This window comes from Spinacia oleracea, chromosome 1 (assembly GCF_020520425.1).
Source record: "Spinacia oleracea cultivar Varoflay chromosome 1, BTI_SOV_V1, whole genome shotgun sequence".
Taxonomy (NCBI): domain Eukaryota; kingdom Viridiplantae; phylum Streptophyta; class Magnoliopsida; order Caryophyllales; family Amaranthaceae; genus Spinacia; species Spinacia oleracea.
The window spans coordinates 86,650,774-86,675,005 of NC_079487.1; the positions used below are offsets into that span (position 1 = coordinate 86,650,774).

Here is a 24,232-nt window from a genome sequence, read left to right on the forward strand (position 1 = left end):
GAAGTATTCAAAGGGTAAGTTTTTGAAATATAAATCAGCCATACACTTGCAATAAGAGCCGAAAATCCTAAGCACCTTGAGGGCGATTCTAGTTGGTCTAACTTGAGGCGGATCCGGACGTACTGTGGACTATCTACGGAGGGACGACATTTGGAGTCCTAAAGACTTGTTCTTGTTCGGTTCGGGCGCAGCTAGGGAAGGCACGCTACAACATGTATGCATCTATTCTATGCTAAATGATTATGTGTAAATAATATGCTTTCCTGGCTTTATGGTTTTTCCGCATGATTTATGAATTGTCATATGTATCATAACCTAACAGAACTCTCTCTCAGCAAGCAGGCTGACGGTTGAGTCCAGACCGGCCGGCACGCGCATCTGGTACCCTTCCCCCACGTAGAGGTCGTCCCTCATCTTGGCCCCATGCCTGTCTAGCCACCGCATCCAGCCTATGTCTGGGTGGATCTCAGACGGAAGCAGCTGGGCCTCTTCCCGTCCTCTGGGCCTAATAGGCTGGGGAGCAACCTCTTGCTCTTCGACGGCCGACGGCAATGGAGCAACGCTCGACTCCCCCACTGCCTGGCTCGTTGTACCCCCTGACGAGCTTGTCGTTTGTTCCTCCGCCTCGACATATTCGTCGATCTCTTGAAAAAGATCGGCATATTCTTCGTCGGCTGCCGGGGCGGTGGAAGAATATCTCTCCCTAGGGGGTGTGGATGCTTCCTCCCGCAAGCGCAGGCGCGTAGGATCTGCCGTTTGCTTGGTTCTAGCCATGCCTTCTGCATAGTGAACGAAGCACGGCTTAGGAGTGACCAACAATGAAGAAAAAGAAGCGATTGGACGTCCGCCCCGACAAAAGACGAACGGCGGAAAAATCTCAATTAAAACCTTCCAAACCTTACCTAGTACTAGGAGGCCGGCCGCTAACAAGGAGAAAAATGACGAGAGGATAACAAAAACAAGAAAGAAAGGCGAAAACTAACCTTGAAAGATCCGCGAAGTACTCGGTGAAGAACAGGATGAGTTTCGCGAAGAACATGATGAGTTTGACGAAGAACAGGTTGAGTCTCGCGGTGGCCGGAAATCGCCTGATGGTGGTGGGAATACGCCGGAAATCGCCTATGAGACAACTCTGTGAAAACGAAATGTAATAAATGAAATTTACCCCCCTCTATATATAGGGATGGGCAAAATGGAGAAAGGTGACACGTGTCACCACCTCAACACCTGTCCCAAAGACGAAGATGCAAATCAAAGGTCAAGAAGTGATATCCGGAATTGTGTTTCCAGAAATGCCCTTCTTGAGGGGCAAATGTTGTGGGAAAAATTACCATGCCTTCGTGTACCAATGAGAATGTGACACATGGCACATATTACGCCCCCTAAGCAGAAACCGTACGAAGTCTACTCCGGAGCATGGGTATCAATCTCTGTATCTACAATGTATATGTATATGTATAAATGTATGTAATGTACCTATACCTGGAAAGGGGCTTAAGTAGTAAGTATCCCAAGTAGTATGAATAAGCACAATAGGCCCAAATAGCCCACTATTGCCAAAAGGGACCAGAGAATTGTAAGGAGAAAGGACACATGTCCTCCTCCCATACCCTAGCCAATCATGTAAAGGGAATATTAGGTCATTCCCACAAAAACCTAGTACTATAAATAGTCCCACTTCCCTAGAAAAAGGGGTCACAATCAATACAATCAAGGGCAATTGCTGCTCTGCCTTCTCTCTACTTTCTCTCTCTATAAAAATACATTCTTGTTAAATTCTCAGAAGTTACCGGAAAACCTCCAAGGTATCTCACCGGAAAAACCCCACAACATACGCCTTCTCCAAATCTATGAAAACCATATGTAAGTCCTTCTTCTTATCCCGATAATTCTCCATTTGTTGCCTTATAAGATGAATGGCCTCCATAGTCGATCTCCCAGGCATAAATCCAAACTGGTTCTCCGAAATTTTCACAGTTTTCCTCAGTCTTTGCTCAATAATCCGCTTCCAAAGTTTCATAGTATGACTCATTAGTTTGATTCCTCGATAGTTGGCACAATCCTGGACATCACCCTTATTCTTGTACAAGGGGATGTTAGTACTCTTCCTCCACTCTAATGGCATCCTATTACTTCCCCAGATCTTGTTGAAAAGAGTTGTTAACCATACAACCCCTCTCTCTCCCAAGCATCTCCAGACTTCGATAGGTATACCATCGGGCCCCACTGCCCTCTTGCGTCCCATCTTTTTCAGTGCCATTTCGACTTCTCTCTTTTGAATTCTTCGCATAAAGTCTAGGTTAACCATATCCCTAGCGATATTTGTATCCCCAATATCGCGCCCTTGATCCCCGTTGAACAAGCTATCAAAGTAGAACCTCCATCTATCCTTGATTTCCTTATCTCCCACCAAAACTTTTTGATCAACATCTTTCACACATTTAATCCTCCCGATGTCTCGCGTCTTTCTATCTCTCATTCGAGCAAGTCTATAGATGTCTTTTTCACCTTCCTTTGTATCCAATCTTGCGTAAAGATCATGATTCACCTTTGCTCTAGCTTCTCTTACGACCTTCTTTGCTTCCCTTTTAGCCTCCTTGTACTTCTCGTAGTTCTCATCACTTCTACATTTTCCCAACTCTTTATAGCATTCTCGTTTGCTCTTTATAGCTTGTTGCACAACTTCGTTCCACCAAGATGTGTCCTTACTTGGTGGCATGATTCCTTTAGATTCCCCTAGGACTTCTCTCGCCACTCCCTTTATGGTGTGCTCCATTCTTGTCCATAATGAGTCTACATCCAAATCCATATCCCGGGCCCAAATACCTTCACTTGCCACCTTTTCCACGAATTTTAGTTGTTGCTCCCCTTGAAGTTTCCACCACTTGATCCTAGGCTCCACTAGTGGTCTACTCTTTCTTATATAACTTCTACCTTGAAAATCAAGTACCACAAGTCTATGTTGGGTTGTTGTACTCTCACCCGGAATCACCTTACAATTGGTGTAACACTGTCTCAAAGCAATCCTTACTAAAAAGAAGTCAATTTGACTCGTATTATCTCCACTCCTATAGGTTACTAGGTGAGATTCTCTTTTCTCAAACCAAGTGTTCATTATACCCAAGTCATATGCCAATGCAAAATCCAAAATAGCATTTCCCGCTTCATTCCGCTCCCCATACCCAAAACCACCATGAATGCTTTCAAATCCATCGCGACTCGAGCCTACATGTCCGTTGAGATCCCCACCAATGATCAGTTTCTCACTTCTAGGGACACGTTGCACCACTTCTTCTAAATCCTCCCAAAATTCTTGTCTAGTTGACGCCTCTAGTCCTGCTTGTGGTGCATAGGCACTCACAATAGTTACAACTTCATCCCCTATCACAAGCTTAATACTCATAATTCGATCACTCTTTCGGGACACGTCCACTACATCATCAATATAATCTTTGTCAATAAGGATACCTACCCCTAGTTTTTCCCGAATACCAAAGCTTATAACCCCATGGAGCTATCTCTATTGCCTTGTTTCCAACCCATTTAGTCTCCTGCAAACATAATATGTTAATTCTCCTCTTTCTCATAACCTCTACTACTTCGACTAATCTCCCTGTCAAAGAGCCAATGTTACAAGTCCCAAACCGCATCCTACTACCTTTACCCTTACCCCTGCCCTTACCATGAAACCTTGGATAGTTAACACCACCATCGGGTGGCGCGCCGCTTCCGGACGACGGCCTAACAACCCTTGCATATTTTCCACTACAATTGACTTTCAAAAGTTGCCAAATAATTAATTGATAAGTGAGATCAATTTAAATAATAAGCTAATTACTAGGCGTTAGAACATAAATTAGCTGAAAAATAAAATAGTGTGAAAATCTATACATATTATAACTTAATAAGATACTCCATTGTCAAATTAACTCACCATTAGAGATGCTCTAACTTTTAGAAGAATTCTTAGCCGCTGTGGGTGTGGTATTCTACGAAGACCATTGTCAAAAAAAATATAATCAAAGTAAAGGAGAAACACAGAAGAGTGACATCAAAAATGGAGTTGGAAGTGCGAGTGGTGGCGGGAGTAGAGAACTGCCATGTCTCACTCCCACTCTCTCTCCTCCAAACACTGGAATCCACTCATCCCGATCATCGCCTTCCCCATTTCCTTCCTCTTCAGCTCCATTCTCTCTCCTCTGACCGCCTTTGGCATGTCGCCTGGTGCGGCTCTTCCTCTTCTTCTCCCGCCATCGAGGTCTTTCTCTTTCTCTTTCCCTTTTTTTTTTTTGTTTTTATATTGATTATGGATGTTCCTGTAGTTTTCAATTTAATACTTCAAAATAGTTTTAATTAAATTTCAAACTTATTGGTTTTGTGCCATAAAATACGAGCAAAGAGAAGGGAAAACAAAAATTGAATTTAATAACAATATTGTTTTTCTTGATAAAATCAAGCATAAAAGAACAGATATTTAATCTGAGTTGTTAGAAAACTAAATTCGTTGATATTTGTTTTGGAAAATTTTGTCGAAATGTACTGAATTATTGATTGCCTCGGAATATATTGTCTGCAAATATGGAAATTATGTTGTTGAGTATACTTAATTTTTAGTGTGTGTATTGCAGATAGCTCAAGAATTTGCTGCTTGTATCGGTTTACCAGATGGTACAATAGTGCAAGTTCGAGCTCATCCTAATGTGCCCAAGGCTAGCCTTGTCACAATCGAACCTGTTACTGAAGATGACTGGGAAGTTGTTGAGCTCAACGCTCAGAGTGCTGAGGCTGCTATCTTGAATCAGGTTTTTTCTCCCTTTGTTTGTTTTTCCTGGATTTTGATAATAAATAATAGGTTTCTTATTAAAAAGTAGGTTTTTGCACCGATTGTGTGGTTCAAGTTGTTATGGTTTTGGGTTTTATGAATGATCATTGATACCCTAATACTAATAGGCATGTTTTTTCTCAATAAATCAAACAGGGTTATATATATATATATATATATATATATATATATATATATATATATATATATATATAAAACTTTGCCATGTGATTCTTTTCACCATTTTTAAATTTTAATACGCGAGGGCCAATTGGGATCGTGGGGAATATACCACTTGAAGAAGTGGAAGCAGAGGATCTTTGTGGATGACCATTAAAGAGAAAATATTGGTTCATGCAAGACTCGATCCTATTGAGATTAAGGCTTTGACACTATCGTTGAAATAAGTAAGGGCTTGTGTTGTTGTCTCTTTTGTTTGGTTGTTGAACAATTTGCCCAATCACTGTGAATTTTCACCTTCATATCAACTGTGTCGTAGGAAATGGGAGTTGTATTTGATCAGAGAGATGCTCCTATCCGTCTTGCGTTTGTTAAATATTCTCGTTTTATGCTAAAATTTTCTAGTGTAGTTGGTAAAGTAAAAAAAATCAAATTTTGGTTTCACCTCTGGCTGAAAAGATGGAATGCGTTGTGGAGAAAAAACCTGTATTTGGTCCACCGTCGGTGAAGAAGTTGTGAAATTTCACATCTTTGTCCATCTTGGAATTGTGTCTTTTGACTGACATTCATGTATTACTAGTGTTTTTTTGCTGAACCTGGGTCTGAAGTAATGTTATTTTAGGGTCAAACACTACCTAAAGAACCAAACCTAGTGTTGATTGAGTATGTGGAGTTATGAGGATTGCCAGTCACAAAATCACATGATACATTACATCCACAGCTCCACAGCTGGCATCTCGCAGTGAGTTTTTTTAACGTGTACATTCCAATCTATTGTGTTCGTGTAAACCTAATGAGCTAAATTTCTTCAAATGCTAATTTTCTGTTATTCTATTTTCAACAAACTTCTTGATTTGTTACTGGTAACTTCCTTTAAGTCAGCGCTGCTTATTTATATATTGAAGTGCTTATCAGAAAGTGTTTTGTGATTAACATAGGTACGGATTATCGAAGGAAAGATGAGATTTCCTTTGTGGTTGCATGGCCATCGAATTGTTACGTTTACCGTGGTCTCACTGGTGCCTGATAAAACTGTGGGTAAGGGATGATGGGTGCTTTGTCTGCTCTGGTTCTCTATTGTGCTTCCTCATGCTTCAGATTTGTTGGAGTTAAATTATCTAATAACTGAATCTGCTCCATAATGATATGGTTTTATGAGTATGTTAGTCTTCAGATTCACTGTCTGTGGTATAATTGAGGAACTAGTTGAAAACCTAATAAAATTGCAGTGGAAAATTCATCTCATGTTAAGTTCATTTCTAATTGATCAAATTAATAATAGCTTCATGTTTATTGTTTTCAAAAAAAGTTCCCTAGCTACAGTTTGCATGCACGCCAGTTGTGTTCCCAGTGACACAGTTTATGAAATTAGTTTCTTCTTTCATCCCACAATTTTTGGAAAATGCTTTGTATGTTGTTTTAAGACTTACAATTAATATAAAATTTAGAAACTTCATGGACCAACACGGATTCCCTTTGTTTTAGACTTTTAGGCTTCATAAATTTAGGTTCCGAGTAAATTATAGTTTTTCTTGTAACTTTTTTCATGCTTATCTTTTTTGTTCGTCTATCAGGGTGATGAGCATAAAACTTAGAATTAATGAAAGAATGACTTGAGTAATAGCACCTTTTCTTTAGTACAAGTATGTGGTAAGGCAATTTGTTACATCCTGCTCCAGTGTTGTATGTATTGGAATAGTCATGGCAATGAAGATAAACCCTCATTTTCATGCAACGTTTTATGTGTGCTTGTGTTCGCGCGTGTATGCTACGTTTTTTTCCCTTTTTGGGGAGGGGGGATCTTTGTCTGCCTCCTTAGTTGTCTTCTGTATCTGAACTTTCAGTTGAAAGAAATTTGACATTTCCATTTCATGATGCTACTGGTTTATTGTACAATATTCTTGCAGTGCAACTTGTGGCAGGAGCTGAAGTTGCTGTTGCACCAAAGAGGCGTAGAAAACCTGCTGATCACAAAGACTCTTTAAATGGATCTCAATCTTTCCAAAAGGTGCTTTTGCGTGTTCAAGATCCAAAAAAGAGTTTGATTCACGATAGCCATCTAAAAGGAGGGATTGTGGGCATTGAGCTAACATCTATAGCTTTAATTCATCCAGAAACAGCCAAAATCTTTTTGTTTGACTCTCTTCATGTAGTTGTCATAATGCCTAGACGACCTTCAAAGAAGAAAATAGATAATTCTGGAAATAATAGTCTGAGGAAGCAGTTATCTTCTTCTGCAAAGGATCTTAGTGGTAAACTTACGACAGAGGAGAATGATTCTCGCTATGCAATAGTTCGCCTCGTATTCTCCGAGTCTGTTGCTAAAGGACACATCATGCTTTCTCAATCATTGCGTCGCTATCTGAGAGTAAGCTTTCACTCATGTATGTCGCCTCTCTGGTATTGCTTAACTTTTCTCATAGTGCAATTTCTTTCGCTTTTTGGAAGTTACTTTTTAATACTCCATACATGAAGTGTATTATTGCTATTGTTTTCTTTGACGCTGAGAACTAAGTAAGTAAGTTATCTTTGCTGAACTTCTGAAGGATCAAAGTCGTTGCTTTCCTATAGTATTTTACTGGTTGACAGGTGTGGAAGTGGTTGCCTTCTGGATCTTTGCAGCAATTTCTGGTTATAAGGAAATAATATTATAAGGGTTGTAGAATGATGATCAAGCAGCCCGTGTTGCAAACATTTACTGTATTAAGTTTTGTTAGATATTGCTGCAACATTTTCCTTGCAAATATTTGTTGTTGATATGGTGAATGGTATCTTCTATGTTCCTGGCTGTGTATCATGTTGACATTTACGCACTTATCCTGGATATGTCTAACTTAGATATCTTGTAATCATTATTAAGATTGATTATGATTTGTCACACTTTTGTTCAAATTTGTTTTTGTATAAATTTAAGCAATAGCATCGATTAGTCATTTTATGGCTTGAATACCTTGATCTAGCAACTTAAATATGTTTTTTCATGGCAGTTGCTTATGTTATTTGGCCATTATTTAATGTTTTATTAAAAGGCAGTAAATTCTTCAAAAGGGAACAGCCTGCAGGGTAATCACATTTTCCAATTGTCTACTGCAATTTGTATGTATTGTATTCTGTTTTTATAAAATTGTTGGTATTGCAGGGGTCCATATGCAAAGATATGCCAATGATCTGAAGAAAGATGTTCCTTCATTTTCTCTCTCCCCTTGTCAGTTTATGCTGTTCCAAAATAGCCAGGATCCTCAAAACAATAGTGCAGAGATGCTTGATGACAGTTTTAATCTAGAAGATAAACTTTCACTTCATCAGTCTACTCGTGACATGGGTGGGCCAGATTGCTCATCACAAGAGGAACTTGTCTCTACTCTTATTGATGGATTAGCTGATACTGCAATTAAGGAGAGTGGTTTCCCTTCCAATGCTAAAGAGAGATTAAAGGGCCTCCTTTACTCCTGGATAGTGGCTCAGTTTGATGCTATTACTTCAATGGCTGGAGTAAAGGCTACTTCATTGATTTTGGGCCCTGCAACTTTTTTTCGCTTCAAATTGACAACTAGTAGTTGTGTTTCTGATGATAAATGGCAGTCATCAACTGACTCTTTAAGGGATGCAAGGATGATGTTGCAATCAGTAAATGAGATCTTGTACGTGTTAAACGTTTCTGATGAATCTTTGCCTGGTCAAAAGTATTGTGCTTATGAGCTTCCGATAGGAGATCAGGTCACTAGTGTACATGCTGTTTTGAGGGTATTTTCTGAAAATCTGAGCATCGGCAGCTTTCTGTCGTATGAGACTTGCAAAGACCATGTCTTTAACCAAATTACCGCTTCAACTATGTCTTCTTTGAGTTGGATGGGTATTGCAGCTTCAGATGTCATTAATAGTAGGTACTTCTTTATCTGATACAGGTTTATGTACATCGCTTCATATATAGGTCTTGGAACTTTACGTAAGAAAATTATTGGGGTGCTGTTTGGTTTAAGACTTTCAGCAGTATAAAAAGATAAAGAGTTTAACTTTTGTAGTTTCTGAGATTTCTAATTCTAGTTTGTCGTGCTTCCTTATTTAGCTTCTTGACATATTGTGAATTTCTTTGCTCAATTAATGGTGTCTTAGTCTCTCTTCAAAAGATTGTGATTGAAACAAAATTGTATGAAGGGAGTTGTTTCAGTTTTTTGTGCTCTATGCCGGATGAGTGAAGTTGTTCTTTCAATGCTCACTAATCATAAACTATTCTCTTCCCAGGGCTGACACTGCTGTTATCTCCTGCCTGTGGGACATGGCTTAGCAACCTCAACCTTCCATTACCTGGTCATGTCCTAGTGTATGGTCCCCCTGTAAGTTTGTAATCTCTTGTTTATTTCCCTAAGAGTAAATGATAATCAGCAATACTGCAAAAATAGTTTCTTATTTCTTCTTCAGCTAATACCATAAACATCCTCCCATCCACACAGTATTTCAAATTGACCTTTAATAAAAATACTTGTATGTGAGCTCTCACATAACGAGAATAATTGTCAAACCTACTCTTTCCTATTTGTTTGATTCATTTTAAAAAAGTTATTTTCTGGAGAGTTACTCTCCTTTCCTTCTAGGTAATGGATGCTTAATTTGTCACCTGTGCACATTGGTAGGAGAAAAGAGGCTTAGAAGAATCTCCTTTTACAGGATAAAGCTCCATTTTGAATGATCATTGTTATTGAAGGATTTCTTTTTTCAACCCATGCCCTATAAGCATCTTCTTCTCGTATGTGGTGTTGTAAATATGTTTGCAATTTAGAAGAAAGGACTTTTTCTAGTCACCTTTTGAATCAGGTACTAAAAGAAGCTCTTTGCAAGGGCAAGACCAAAAGAGCCCTTTGCAATTTATAAAGAAGGATGTGTACGTTTGAACCCTTCTTCACCTCTCTCCCTAGCGTAGAGCCTCAGTTATGGCATTGAGGGTAGGTAGAATCATGCAAAACGTAACACGAAGTTTATCTTAGGCAGATAAATTAGTGAACAAAGCGCTGGAGCCTGGAGGAATATCTGGGCTCAATAAACTGTGTTTTTACTTGACGAACAACTTCAGAAAGTTAATCTCTTTGCAATTGTTGAATGTTGAAAGTTGATCATAAATGCATATTCTTGCATCTGATATTATATGATATGTAGTTTTCCAGCATGTGCTTAATTGACCTTGTTATTTAATTATCAGGGTTCTGGAAAAACAGTTTTAGCTTCAGCTGCTGCCAAATCCCTAGAGGAAAACAAAGACATCTTGGTGCACACGTATGCTTTTTCTTTTAACTTCTGACGCAACTCCTTTGTATTCAGTTTCTTAGTCTCTGGATATGTTTTTTTTCTTTGGTAATGGAGGATGGCTTGTTCTCTATGGTCATAAGTTAATACTTTTTCTTCTAAAGAGATTTCTTCTTGTCTAAACAGATGTAGTAGCTTTAGTATTAGCTTCTGTACCCTCCCCTGGAACAATTTGCAGTATTGCTAAGTAAACATATCTTAAAGTTTTAAACTAATTGAGGTTCATGTTTCAGTGTTTTTGTTCCTTGCTCTACATTGGCTGTAGAAAAAGTCACGTCAATCCGTCAAATGCTATGTGATTATTTATCAGATGCCCTGGATAATGCACCATCTGTCGTCATATTTGATGATCTTGATAGCATTATTTCGTCCTCGAGCGATGCTGAAGGATCTCATACATCTGCATCTGTGGTTGCGCTTACGGAATTTATCACTGGGATCATGGATGAATATGGGGTAATGTGTATCTACTGATTGTTTAACTTTTTAATGCGCAATGGTTATATATTTTATGGCATGTACGACGTAGTAAATTCTTGAACTGTAAATTGCCATTTAGGTTGTAGAGGATAATTTCCTTGATCATTCAGTAGCTTAAGCAAGTAAAGCAACTCATATTTAAAACTTCTTGTTCCATAAATTCACGTGGAAGACAGTTTAACACCACACTATAGAGCAACCAAACACTCTTTTAAATAGTAAAAAGACTTGGTAGATTTTTATGCATGCTTTAAGTCAATCCCGTAAGTGCCAATTTTCAGAGAAGTTTTTCTCCTATTTGAGTATGCTTGTGATAAATCCATTTCTTTAACTGAAGGAAAGGAAGTATGAGTTTCTTATCTTGTTTATATAAAGCCTGACTTCTGGGATAACTTCTTTTGTTTTCCTTTTTCTTTCTTTTAAATAGGAAAAGAGAAACCAGTCATGTGGCCTTGGTCCTATAGCATTCATAGCTTGTGTTCGTGCTCTCGATAGCATACCTCAGTCACTGAGTTCCTCAGGTTATTTCCAATTTTTTGTTGAACCAACTTCATGTTAGGTAAATGTCGTCAGTTTTGTGTGTTTCTTTTGGTACCCTGATTCTTATTTGTCAACATTTGGAACATTCAGGGAGGTTTGACTTTCACATACAACTACCCGCTCCTTCTACCTCTGAACGTCTAGCTATTTTGAAGCATGAAATTCAGAAACGTTCTTTACAATGTTCAGAAAACGTGTTGCTAGATGTAGCAGGGAAATGTGATGGATATGATGCATACGATCTGGTAAGACACATTTTAAATAACCCTTTTTTTTATAGTTGGAATCATAAATATGAAATGTAGAGCTTTGTGCTTATCGAGCTTTCCAGTGATCCATTGACAATAATGCATCTTGTCTTTCATCTGCCACATTTGATTGCAAATATATTTGAAAGGAGGTATATCAAGGAAGTAGAAAAACTATAGGTTTCAATGATGCAGAATAAGTGAACAGTGAAGGCAATTTTCAATTGTAAAGAGAACTGGTAGCACATATTGACTTTAGGTGTCTCATTTTGCTTCCTAGGGCACTGGGTTTATCCTCATTTTTAAAGTATATGTTTATTAGTTGGTTATGATATTGTTACTTGTCCATTTAAGGATTCTTTCTTTCCAAGTCATACAATATAATTTTATAATACATTTTATGGGACCTTCAGGTGGTTCTTTTCTTAAATTTCTCTAATGTTAGCATTGCTGTTGACTTAAAAATTCCTGACTGACGCTGTTAGTTTCCAAGCCCCCCCCCCCCCCCCCCTCCCCCTCCCCGTCATTTTAAGCTTCTGATTCTTCTATTCTTTCCCTTTTGTTGTGGGTTTCCGGCTTCCAGCCTTCTATATATAGTTTGCATCTTAAGAAAGAGTTGCTTTACTGCAGGGTACATTAGTTGATAGGAGCGTTCATGCAGCTATTGGTCGTTTTTTGCCTTCTCACGAGGCCTTGGAAAGGGTAAACCCGAGCTTAATTGCTGACGACTTTGCACAAGCTAGGCAAGATTTCCTTCCCGTTTCCATGCGTGATATTACCAAGTCACCATCTGAAGGTGGTCATGTTGGTTGGGAAGATATTGGTGGTCTAGGCGATGTTCGAGATGCCATCAAAGAGGTGAATATTTTCACCCTAATCCATGTAGCTTTTGGTTTATTATGAGATAGGATTTCATGTGGAATTCCATATGTCTATCTAACATATAGTTCTATGATTTCTATCTACACCTTATCCTCCTACAGAATGAGAAACTAGATGGTCTAGGACTATCAGTCATCCTGCATGGTTATATCACGGTTTTAGGGTGAATCTTTTCTTAACCGATTGGCATTATGATATAGTCTGTTTTCTACCGCTTTTGTATCAATTTATTGTTTAGAGGAACAAGAAAACATGATGGTCCTGGACCCTACAAGGATCCTATAACTGCTTCATGGAACATCTTAAAATTTGAGTGTTAAGCATAATAACTATACTTGAAAATAAAAGCGTGATATTTTTAATCCCTTTTAAACATTTCCTTAATGACAAAATTTGAAATTTCTGACAGAAATGCTACTTCCTCTGGTTTCTTTTTGTTTTTCCACTTTGACTGGGCACAACTTTGACCATTAATAACTCTAATTAGTAATTACCTATTAGTAAAAGTTATAAAAAGTTGATATTTGAAAACTATATATTGAGACGAAATTAACAAGATCGAACATGACTGTTTTCATTTATGTATAAAAGACTAACAAAGGTCAAATAGAAATATGTGAAGAGTGCCCAAAGTCAATATGGAACAACTAAAAGAAAACAGAGGAAGTACATACTTTGACATCTTCAGCTGGATGTTTCTGATGTTCTGAAATCTGAAGCTTTTAAGCATGTGATTCATTCAGCAATGTTGCCTGAATTAACTGACAAATATTTTATCCTTTTATGGCTGTAGTTTAGATGGTCCATTTTAATATAAATGTGGGTAGGCCATTGTGACAGCTTACATGTTTAGAAACTGGCCTTGTGAGATGCCCTAGTATAAGAATGAAAAGTCAATTCTAAATGAATTCTAGGCTGAATCAGTAAGTCAATACGTTCCAGGACACTTTGCTTCAGAGATCAGACTGCCCTTGTGCTCTTATGGTTGTTGATCGTGATTAGACGTCTGCAACCTTTGGGGTAAATGTTCTTTTATCTGAACAGCTATAGAGAGCATCATCATCTGACATTTTGCAATTATTTGTCAGCTTCCCACAATATTGAAGCATCTTTATTTAAATACTTCAAGTGATCCGTCTAGTGAATAGTGATCTCTATCTTTCTCTCTCTCTCATGTTGTATGGGTTTGGATTTGAAGTATCTTGTTTATTTGTTTTCTTGCTTGTTAACAGATGATTGAACTACCTTCAAAATTTCCAAATATTTTTGGTAAATCTCCTTTAAGGATGCGCTCAAATGTTCTGTTATATGGCCCTCCCGGCTGCGGAAAGACTCATTTTGTTGGGGCTGCCGCCGCTGCTTCTTCTCTCAGATTTATATCGATAAAAGGGCCTGAGCTGCTGAATAAATACATTGGTGCATCTGAACAAGCTGTAAGAACAACCATATATATTGTTTTCCATTTTCTTTCCTTGCCAGTTGTAGATGCGCTTTGCAGAATTTGATGAATTAATGCACACTTGCACAGCAATTTGTTACTTCTCTTGCTGAAGTTTTCTTTGATTTGTTATTTCTCTTTGGTTTTTCCTCTGATTCAATTTTCAACCTAATTTTGTCTACACTTGCATCATTTGGGAATATCAAAGTGAGTTAGCTTCCTTCACCTGACTTTTATGATTAGTCTAGCTGGAATATTTTGGACTGTTGCCTGGATGGTGAACTTTCATTTCATACATTGGGTTGTATGAGTGACACATTTACACTTTTTGTCATGCGTTGCATACTATACCATCATCTTTGTAGTAGTTGTGAGCAGGGTATGATTGTAGGAAAAACTCGTCATTCATACTTTAATCTATTACAATGTTTTTCCAAATTGAATTACCAGGGCAAATGCTGCTATAACTTGTTGATGTATTATTACCAATTAGAATTAGTTGTGGACTTTCTATGAAGTCCATCTTGTTGATTTGTACTCTGTGCCTGTGTGACCCTTTTTTCTTTAATGATTGTACTTACTTTCAGGTTCGAGATGTGTTCTCCAAAGCAGCAGCTGCTGCTCCATGCCTTCTTTTCTTCGATGAATTTGATTCCATTGCCCCTAAGAGAGGGCATGATAACACTGGAGTCACTGATCGTGTTGTTAATCAGGTAATTTTTTTCATGCCATTGAGATATGCTGTCTGTTTCTGTAAACGTGAAAGACTAAAATTGTCTTGCCTTTTCTAACATCAGAAAACTGTCATTGTATTGCAGTTCTTAACTGAATTAGATGGTGTAGAAGTCTTATCTGGAGTATTTGTTTTTGCAGCGACAAGGTTAGTATTGCATTAACTCCTAGAGTCCTTGATGTTTACGTCAATCTTTCCTTTTGGGTTTCATTGTTCCTTCATTAGTGAAACAACAGTTAATGAACTAGGTCTAAGTAGGACATGATGTATGCATCTTGATGACTCGATATTTTACAGGAAGTACTTCCAAGAATATATAACCTACTAAGGAAAATATTTAAATGTAAAATGAATAATTTTTGTTCTGGGTTAAGGAGAGGAGAGGGGATGTTTTTGTGGTAAACGGTCACTGGGAAGGTGAACCCTGCGTAAAATTTAATTGCTTCCTTTCCTGTTCTTTTTTCTTTCCCCGAGTTGTGCCTTTGGCTGTATGCTACCTTGATTTTACCTTGTTCCTTAATATCCAAATGACCTTGCTTATCTAAACAAGTCTTCCACCAAGCTGCTTGTCCATTAGCAAAATGGTCTACCCGAGCATGAACAGACAAGTTTGGTGGTACCTATGTCTCCACTTTGAATGTTGCATCGTTTCTGCTAATCTTTCCGATGCTACAAACTCCTGACCTTGGTATGGAAGTAAAGTATTTAGGTTGGTCATGAATTTTCATTTGTTTCTGCCTGGGTTGGTGTCCTTTCACAAAACTTAATTTATGCACGCATAAGGCCTTACTTACGGGTCTTCTCTTCCTTCAGATGATTATTGATGGTGAAGAGAGAAGTTTGATACTTTGATCAAAATTCTTGATTTAGTTTGTGGGGATAATTTTCACTGATGTGCAGGTGGGATGGGGCCGGGGAGCTGCAGCAGTTAGTGCGTAAACAAAATTATGTTTGGTGCATTAGTAGTTAGGTTTAGGAAATGTTGGTAGTTGGTGTTATCTGATCGTCCATATTCTATTATCATCTGATGTCCAGCCTTTTGGCTCACTGCTTGGCAAGAATCATGAGGTTGACCTGTATGGTGTGTGCTGCCTCGATAGGAAATCTGGTTAGCCTCTTTTGTATTTGTGACGTTGCAGAAGAAACTTTGGTTATTAGTTCTTCCCTACCTCTTTTCCCTATGTACTTTTTATATTTTATCTTCATTACTATGAGTTCTGATTTTCTAGGTTAAGCATACATAAGAAGATCTTGGAAATATCCAAAGATGACAAAGTGACTAAATATGCCATTCAACATAACGGCCCTTGGGGCATTTTGGGAAAGAAAAATGGATGAAATAATTGGATAGGGAGTGTTTGTTTCCTTTCTGCTCCTTATTGATGACTTATCAAGTGTCCTTGTTTCCTAGAGTAGGTACCGACTTACCGACATGTTCTAGGATCTACAGACTCTCTTGTAGGTATGCTCGATATGCTACGCGTAGATCCTACCTGCGGCGTGGTAATGCTTTGAGTAATGCCCCAGGTAAAGCTTCTTGGTAGAATGTTTACATACCTAAAAAATCTGGGGGTCTGGAACACTGCAGCTTTGGGAAAACATGTATGGGCTGTTATCTGAAAACAGGATAAGCTTTGGGTAAAGTGGGTGCACTCAGTAGTCCGTAGATTTGAATTGGAAAAAGAAATGTGGTGTTAGAGATATAATTAATGGTGTGATGAGGCCTGATTAAATGGGGCCTGGTAGTAGTTTCCCTATAAAGAAATTCCATGAGCTCATGTTTCAGCAAGCCTCCAGATGCAACTGTGCTCTAGTGGTTTGGCAGAGAATGGCTTTACCTAACCGCAGGTTCATTGTTTGTGTAGCTATTCAGCAAAAGTTGCCCAAAATGATAGGCTTTACAGAAATGGAATGAGCCAGGATGATGTTCGCCTCATTTGTTGTTCTACCTCTTAAGACACATAATCATGTGCTGTTTGAGTGTTGCTACAGCAGGAATGTTTTCAGGATATCCTAACTGGGATGGGTATCCATACTTAGTTTAATAGTGTTCAGGGAATAATCAGAAGGTCTAAAGTAAATAGAGTGGGAACAAATTTAGAAGACTCGTTGTTCTCACTGGGGTCCAAGCAACTGTGTACCATATATGGCATGCTAGGAACGATGCTCTATGGATTAGATAGAATATATATACTTGTAAAGAATATTAGAACTGATAGGAATAGAATACATAGTCTTTTGGTTCTGAAAATCAGTGCTGGGGTTAGAGACTGGTTTTAGTTTTTATATTGTAGTTTTCGTGTTCTGGCTGCTTTCTGCTGGTCCTTCCTAGAAAGTGTGGAATCACATCTTTGAACTTAGGTTGTAAAATTGGTTGTGGTTATGGTTATGAATTTAACACCTACAATCTACATTTACTTACCCAAAGCAAGTTTTAGATTTCAGTGCAGACTGCAGAGTTGCATACATTACTTGTACTTAATTTTATTGTAGGCCATTATTCATAATGATGTGAGATACACATATTTTTATTATTTTTATTTTTATTTTACCTGTTCATGTGTGCAAAATGTGAGAGTGGATGTTTTTCTTGTCAAGCAGTAGACCTGATTTACTTGATGCTGCTTTGCTACGACCTGGTCGCCTGGATCGCCTGCTGTTCTGTGATTTTCCTTCTTTGCATGACAGATTAGATATTCTTACAGTTCTCTCTAGGAAGGTAAGTACATTTAATTTATGCTTTGAATTCTTCAGATCTGAAATTGTTTTCTTCTTGATTGTTTTTTCTTCTTTGTGGAATAAGGCAATAAGTACTGGTTTCTATTATTATTATTATCAAAAGGAAAATCTCCTGATGTAACCCGTAGTTATGGCCTGAAAGGATACCCACACTTTCAACCCTTCCCATTGTACCTCCAACTTTGAAATAACTCATCAAATTGGGTGGAGCGTTTATTTACTTGTAATTTTACATTTTAAAAGGTGGAAAAAATAGATTAAAAGCACCGAAGGAAACAAAATGATAAAAAATCATGGACTTCTAGAGAAGCTACATAAATAGGATTTGGGCCTTATTTTTTTAATTCCTTTTTTGGGTAAGATTCTTAATAAGTATACTTTTGTATTTTAAATTACAATCACAAATAACAAAACACTAGTAGGAATAGTAGCTTGTCTGTTCAATTTAATGAGGTTTTCAAAGTTAGGGGTTATTGACTTATTTCAAGGAAGGGTAGAAGTGTAGGTGACATTAGAAAACAGGCACAAGTACATGATTTTATCAGTAAGTTTCCCTTTTCAAAATTTTCTCCCAAGTTACTAACACAATCTATTTGTCTTGTTATAACTAAGTTTCAGTCTTAAGCTGAATGAATGCTATGTTCATTAACGTAGACTGCTACTTAAGACTCGTTTAAGTCTTTTGATTGTAGAACTGTGAATGGGTGTCTTACCATGTAATACTAGTCAGATCATCGTTCCGTAGTACTTTGCTGACATAATAAAGTCGGTCGCTTTGCGGTACTGTGACACCAACCACCACCACCACGCAATATGGGTCTGATCCTTGACCCTTGCCCTGGGACTCTGGGAGGAACATATCTACTACGTATATATGTGCCCAATGTGTATGTTAACTGTGTAACACTTCACCGCTGTTGCTATAAACTAAAATCAAGAGAATTTTGCTGGAAGGATTCACTTTAAAATATTTATTTTGTTTCTCCGGACAAGTGAGGAAAATTCTATTTAGTCAAAATAATCTTTGAAACATCTAGGCGTACCCCGGAACCACGTCACCAACAAGAGTAGGTTTCCAATTTTGGTATATATAATCAGGTATCCTATTATCCATTAGTAATATAGTACTCTACCTATGCCTTAAACCAATGTATGTCTTTCTCTCTCTTTCCTGGATGAGTTTTTCCTGGAAAATCAATTAATTTGTAAATGTCATATGCAATAGTGCAAATTTAAGCTGCTGCTTAGGTTGTGGATATATTTGTTCCTTTACTAATCAATAATCATGTACTTTGCAACTTATTGCCAAATGGAATGAAGATCATGTATCACCTGAAGCAATCTTATAACCCCTATAAGAGTTAAGAGAATAAGAGGAGTACACAGAAAAATAATAGGTGCTGGCAAGTTTCTTCAATTTTTGCACATCATTTGCACAAGCTATGTTTTGAGTGAGCTACTTTAAGCATCCTAAGAATAAGTAACCTCTCTTTCAGTCTAATCACTATATGTAAATATGCAATGATCTGGAAATTCTGCAGAAATTAAGGAAGAAGAAAATGTAAATTTGCATTAAAATTTGGAAATAAAAAATAGTACAAGCTTTCAAGAGGCTTGTGCTCTCCTGAAGTGTAGATAAAACTAAAGTGAACTTTCAATAATTTCATCCTGGTTTCCTCTCTCTGATCCTTCTCTTTATATAGCATTTCTTAGTTTTACTAACTGACTAGCTTCTTCTAAAAGCTTATTCCAACAACTAATTATGCATTACCTAAACAACCTTTCCCCTTAGGCTAACTCGTTACACTATACAAATGAGTATTTTGTATCCTTAGAATCAACTAACCCCAGGTAACTGTCTCCTTTATGCCTAAACAATTATTAACAACTAGGACACTATGCTCTTCATTGCCTGCTGCTATTTTTCTGCATCATTTATAAACCAAGACACTATGCTTCTCATTGCGAGCTGTTACATACCATAATCAGATTTTCCTCGGGTAAAATTTGGTCGTATCCAGCATTCCAGGATGACCAGGTTAAATCTTTTCTGAATCAGTCTTAGTATATTGGTGTTTTATAGTTCTCGGGAGGCGAACAGCAGCATTGCAAGTATTAGAGAAACATCATCCCTTCTATAATATTGTCCTCTCAGAAGTTTAGTTTATGTGGTAATAATTTTAGCTTTAGTGTCAAATTTTGTTATAGAAGCTATCCTTTTAGGGTACAGGTTTAACACCATGAACATCTTGCCTTCTGCTTCAACAACTCAGTGGGAAGTGGCGGATCCTGGTGGTGGTGTACTGGTATGTTGTTGAAGTCATCATCAATTTCCAAAAGCATAATTCTAAATCTCTGTGCGATGATGCGTGGTGCTGTGGACGGACCTATCTGAGGGCTGTTTCCTTGTTACACACCAGTCTAATTTAGTGGGTATTTGTCTCCTCTCCTGCACAAATTTAGTTACTCCCTCCGTATTATCTTAGGAGTCACATGTTGACCGACACTAGTATTAAGGAAGCAAAGTTGAATTTGATATAATAATGATGCAAGTGGGGTAGTCGACAATGAAGAAATATAAAAAAAACAAGTGGGGTGTAAAAGTTACCAAGATTGGAATTATTTATGATTTAAGTGAGCTCATAGGGAAGTAAAAGATAATAAACAATTGGGGAGTCGGTGTAAAAGTTACCAAAAATGGAATTGTGACTCCTAAAAAAAGTATGGCCAGAAATAGTAATTGTGACTCCTTAAAAATTACGGAGGGAGTAATAAACAAAAGAAAAATTAGCAAGAGGAGAAGGCAATGTTATAATGTGTTAGTCTCGAACTGGGTCAAAGACAGCTATTTTGGATTGGAGCTGCTCATTTTTGTCGCTCTGTTTAGTTGGTATGCAATTTGGCTGTCTGACATCAAGCAATTTGCTGTGAAACATACAACTTCCCTTCTGCAATGGCGTATCCCTTTTTTTCAGTTGGTTGAGACGGTTTCCACCTGTCCTCTTCAATTGGCGAGACAACCTGGCGATGGTCGGTTGACCATCTGGGAATGAGGGACTGATTAAGCACTTGCTTAAATTTTAAGGGTCCCACTATTTCACCCATCTTTTTCTGCAAGTTTTGAATAGTTGTAATTAGATTTTTACTTTCATTAAGGCGATAATATTGTAATTTTATTTTGTGCAACTTATACGGATTAGAACTTAGCCTAAAGTCTCTTTCAATCAACTTTTTGTGAGTTATCATGACCCAGTCAGGAGCAGGTTGTGCTTTGCCAATTGCCATGGCTGCTTTTTTGTGGATGTCAACTAGCTTATAGGTTAAATTCCTGAGTGGTGGTACCCATGAATTGGGATAAAATCATGTCTACAACAGGTTTTCCTTTGTGGCTCCCTTCACACCTTTGCCATGATTGATTTCCTTTGCCTTTGTTTTTGTGTTTTTCTCCGTCATCTTATCATCTTTCTTAGTTAGCTTTTGTTGAATCGTACTTGATGAAAGTTAGCTTCCTACTGTATTTGTTCATGTGGAAAATATTCTTACGTATTTCCTAACTCCTTAGACCCTGCAGAATCACTACAGGGTGGTGGTGGTACATTTTTCTAAGACAAATGCGTCTTTGCTTTGTGAATTTGCTATGAAAATGGTGTTTATGTGTAATTGTTTTAGGACACTTTTGTAGCTATAAGTAGTTGATGGCACATCTTGTTGATATAGTTTGTTGAATGGATGAATACAGCTTTCACCCAACTTATTAATCAGAAAATATGTACTGTAGTGTTTTCTAATTATAAACTGACATTGTGTTTGCTCAGCTACCCTTGGCAGATGATGTTGATTTGGGTGCAATAGCATATGTGACTAATGGATTTAGTGGTGCGGATCTTCAAGCTCTTCTTTCAGATGCACAGTTAGCTGCAGTTCAGGAGCTTCTTGACAGTGGATATGATGGCAAGTCAGGAGAATCACCTGTAATTACGGATAAACTGCTGAAGTCTATTGCTTCCAAGGCTAAACCATCAGTGTCAGAGTCTGAGAAACAGAGACTGCAAGCTATTTATAACCAATTCTTGGATGCTAAAAGATCAATTGCTGCACAGGTTTGTTTCCAAAATATACTTCATACTTCTTTTTCCACATATCTGGGAGTGTCACTTGGCTTTGTATAGGAACCATAGGTTCCAGAGAATAATTTGCACTCAATACATCAGGGGAAGTAATATATATGCACTGGATACATCAGAGGCAGTTCTTTCACACAAAGTTGTGAAGATTTCGCCTACTTGATGCCCAAATCTGCGAATTCATTTTTCGCATTTATATCGAAACAGGGGAAGAGCTGAGGCTCAAATGTCCAAACACCAAGAGTTGAGGCTCAACGGGGCTAACCCCACTCAAGACGTCATACACCTGTAACTAAGATTTATAATTGGAACATTTCTAGAGCCATATCAAGGATATATATATATTTCCAAAAGGGAAATTTGTTGCTAGTTTCTAGTTAGATTCTTCTGTTGCATGCATGATGATGGAGACACCAACACTCTAGCATCAATTTTGGTGATTGTTGAGTGGATTAAAGATTAACACATTTTATGAATTGCCTGCAGTCTAAGGATGCAAAAGGAAAAAGAGCAACATTGGCATGATTAGAGACTTACTTCAGATGACTTAAGACCAGCCATTGGAACAAGCAGTAGCATACTGTATGTTTTGAAGGTTGTCGGGGCTGTGTAACTTACTGGTCTGTATTTAGAAAATCCAATAGGGTGAGGTCTGTATTCTCATTCTGCCTGGGTTTGAACAAATTTGTCAACATTTGTCATACTGAGCTTGATTCATGTTTCATTTGATACATTGGTGCTGCTGTGTATCTGATCTGAAGTAGGGTTTCCGACTCAGACGACAACATCTCAGCATATGTCATAGAAATCAGAATCCAACCAAATTGGCCAGTAGTTAATGTTTTAATTTTTGACTATCTGCCGGGATGTAATGCATAAAAAGCTAGGATTCAACTTATTCTGCTATACTTGAATACAAAGTCTGGAATTTATCAAAAAAGCAAGTTGCCACTAAAAACCAGCATCTCAAGCAAGATACATTAACTACACATCTCTCGAGTAGCTCCCCTATTCTCTTGTGTCGCTAAAGGCACCACCGTAGAGATTCACCCTTTTGTCCCTAAACAACGGGGCTACATTTAATTTGGATCATTTTAGAGAAATTTGGGTCCTTTAATATAGCAACTTCTTCCCACACAAATGTATTCAACTCTTATGATACAAAAGGTCTTGCATGAACGAGGTGTACAATAAATTTATTGTACACCAATATAACTTTTACCCAATTTTCTTTAACTTTTACCATGTTTTATCTAACTTTTATATTATGAAAAAAAAATTGATAGATAAACATTTTAAAGGGTTCAATAATTAAATTTATACATTATTAGCGATTTTGAAGAAACATTTTTTATTAAAATAAAATTTAAAAATATATAACTTTTACATATATAAGGGTAACTTTTAAGCATTTTACATTAACTTTAACTTCGGTGTACAATATTTATCGTACACCTCATGTAAATAAGAATTTGTGCTTACCATATGAGAATGCCTAACATTTAACTTCTTAGGTTTCTAAATAAATGTGATGTGTTATTTTGGTAAAGAGATACTATAACGTAACAATAACATATTCATGTACGAAATTATATTTTTTTTTTTTTGAAGGGATGTACGAAATTATATAGATTAGTAAAGAAATGCAAATATAAAATAAAATGTAATCAACGTAGAAATTATTTTTAGATTGAAAAATAATGTTACCTGAAAATCTTGGTCAGATTACGTAGGCTATTTTACAGATTGCAGAATGGGAATTGAGAAAGCAGGTCTCTGCTGGCCATCAGAGTTGTGAAGCTTTAACACCATTCCATTAGAGCATTGTTGATGGTGGTTCTTTTTTTTTTGCACTTGGGGAAAAATAAGGAGGAAAATGGAAAATTTTGGGGTTTAATAGTGGGAAAAAAAAACACTTGGGGAGTGCAAAATGAAAAAAACACTTGGGACGTGCAAAAATGGGATTTCCTTCTCCAAAATCCCTTCCAAATGGGTTTCACCAATTCCGAAAATAAAGGGTGGTGTAAAAAAAAAGACTATATACAGACCAAAACACATAATTTTGATGCATCTATATATTATACTAAAAGGGAAGAAATTAATGTGATGATGACAAATATCACTCATTGATAAGATATAAAAAAAATTATAAAAAATAAAACATTCTACAATTATTTTGTTAAATTTCACCTCATAAGAATATTTGATTCCATTTTCCTTTAAAAAAAAAGCACTCTATACATGGGAAATATTTTATAAGTTATTTTTTCTATACTTTCTTAACAAATATAACCAATTTAAGATTATCTTGTCATAAAAAGAAACATCACTATTGTTTAGACATTTAGCCAACGATATAAAATCTCGATTTAGATTTAACATCATATAAATAAAGAAATACGGAATTCCATAAAATGTGGACTAATTTATTTATAATATATTCAGTATACGATTGAGAAATTCTTATTTTAACACAATTAAATAACACATAAACATATGATCAATTAGTACAAAAAAAGTATTTAATTCATCAAAATAAACCAACACATACTTAATCATTCCTATAACAGTATATCAAGCTAGATAAATAAGGTAAAACAAAATTGAAATAAAATATATAGCTAGGTCTATAAAATAACTTACTTTTTAAAAATATATATTGACATTTTTCTTAGGCATGTACTACGTATCTACAACTCCCTCCGTATTTAAAAAGAAATACACTTTTCTTAAACGGCCGTTTTAAAA

General features: G+C 37.1%; 2 protein-coding genes across 5 annotated transcripts; one reads left to right on the forward strand and one right to left on the reverse strand.

The window, feature by feature from the left end:
* Window positions 1-1,810: 1,810 nt before the first annotated feature.
* LOC130465499 (uncharacterized) lies at window positions 1,811-3,403 on the reverse strand. Its single transcript, XM_056834281.1, has one exon. It carries the CDS (start codon window positions 3,401-3,403, stop codon window positions 1,811-1,813), a length of 1,593 nt encoding a protein of 530 aa, XP_056690259.1.
* Window positions 3,404-3,998: 595 nt separating this feature from the next.
* LOC110791702 (peroxisomal ATPase PEX1) lies at window positions 3,999-22,382 on the forward strand. Of its 4 annotated transcripts, none has more exons than XM_021996465.2 (17): window positions 3,999-4,258; window positions 4,629-4,802; window positions 5,941-6,040; window positions 6,910-7,386; window positions 8,142-8,882; window positions 9,245-9,336; window positions 10,197-10,270; window positions 10,534-10,756; window positions 11,208-11,301; window positions 11,411-11,565; window positions 12,199-12,426; window positions 13,683-13,883; window positions 14,476-14,601; window positions 14,707-14,768; window positions 17,223-17,340; window positions 21,176-21,460; window positions 21,971-22,382. In XM_021996465.2, the coding sequence occupies exons 1-17, from the start codon at window positions 4,058-4,060 to the stop codon at window positions 22,007-22,009; spliced, it is 3,390 nt and encodes a 1,129-aa protein (XP_021852157.1). In that variant the 5' UTR covers window positions 3,999-4,057; the 3' UTR covers window positions 22,010-22,382. The 4 variants fall into 4 exon arrangements, with proteins under 4 accessions (XP_021852157.1, XP_021852158.1, XP_021852159.1 ...); XM_021996466.2 differs by lacking the exon at window positions 3,999-4,258 and adding an exon at window positions 5,625-5,744 and having other exon boundaries at window positions 4,663-4,802; XM_056835527.1 differs by lacking the exons at window positions 3,999-4,258; window positions 4,629-4,802 and adding exons at window positions 5,075-5,229; window positions 5,625-5,744.
* The last annotated feature ends 1,850 nt before the right edge of the window (window positions 22,383-24,232 follow it).

Coding starts and splice junctions, on each gene's coding strand:
- LOC110791702 (XM_021996465.2), top strand. CDS start 4,058: ATGGAGTTGGAAGTGCGAGTGGTGGCGGGAGTAGAGAACTGCCATGTC. Junction 9,337..10,196: donor TCCTAGTGTATGGTCCCCCT/GTAAGTTTGTAA, acceptor TTTAATTATCAG/GGTTCTGGAAAAACAGTTTT. Junction 17,341..21,175: donor TTACAGTTCTCTCTAGGAAG/GTAAGTACATTT, acceptor GTGTTTGCTCAG/CTACCCTTGGCAGATGATGT.
- LOC130465499 (XM_056834281.1), bottom strand. CDS start 3,403: ATGAGTATTAAGCTTGTGATAGGGGATGAAGTTGTAACTATTGTGAGT.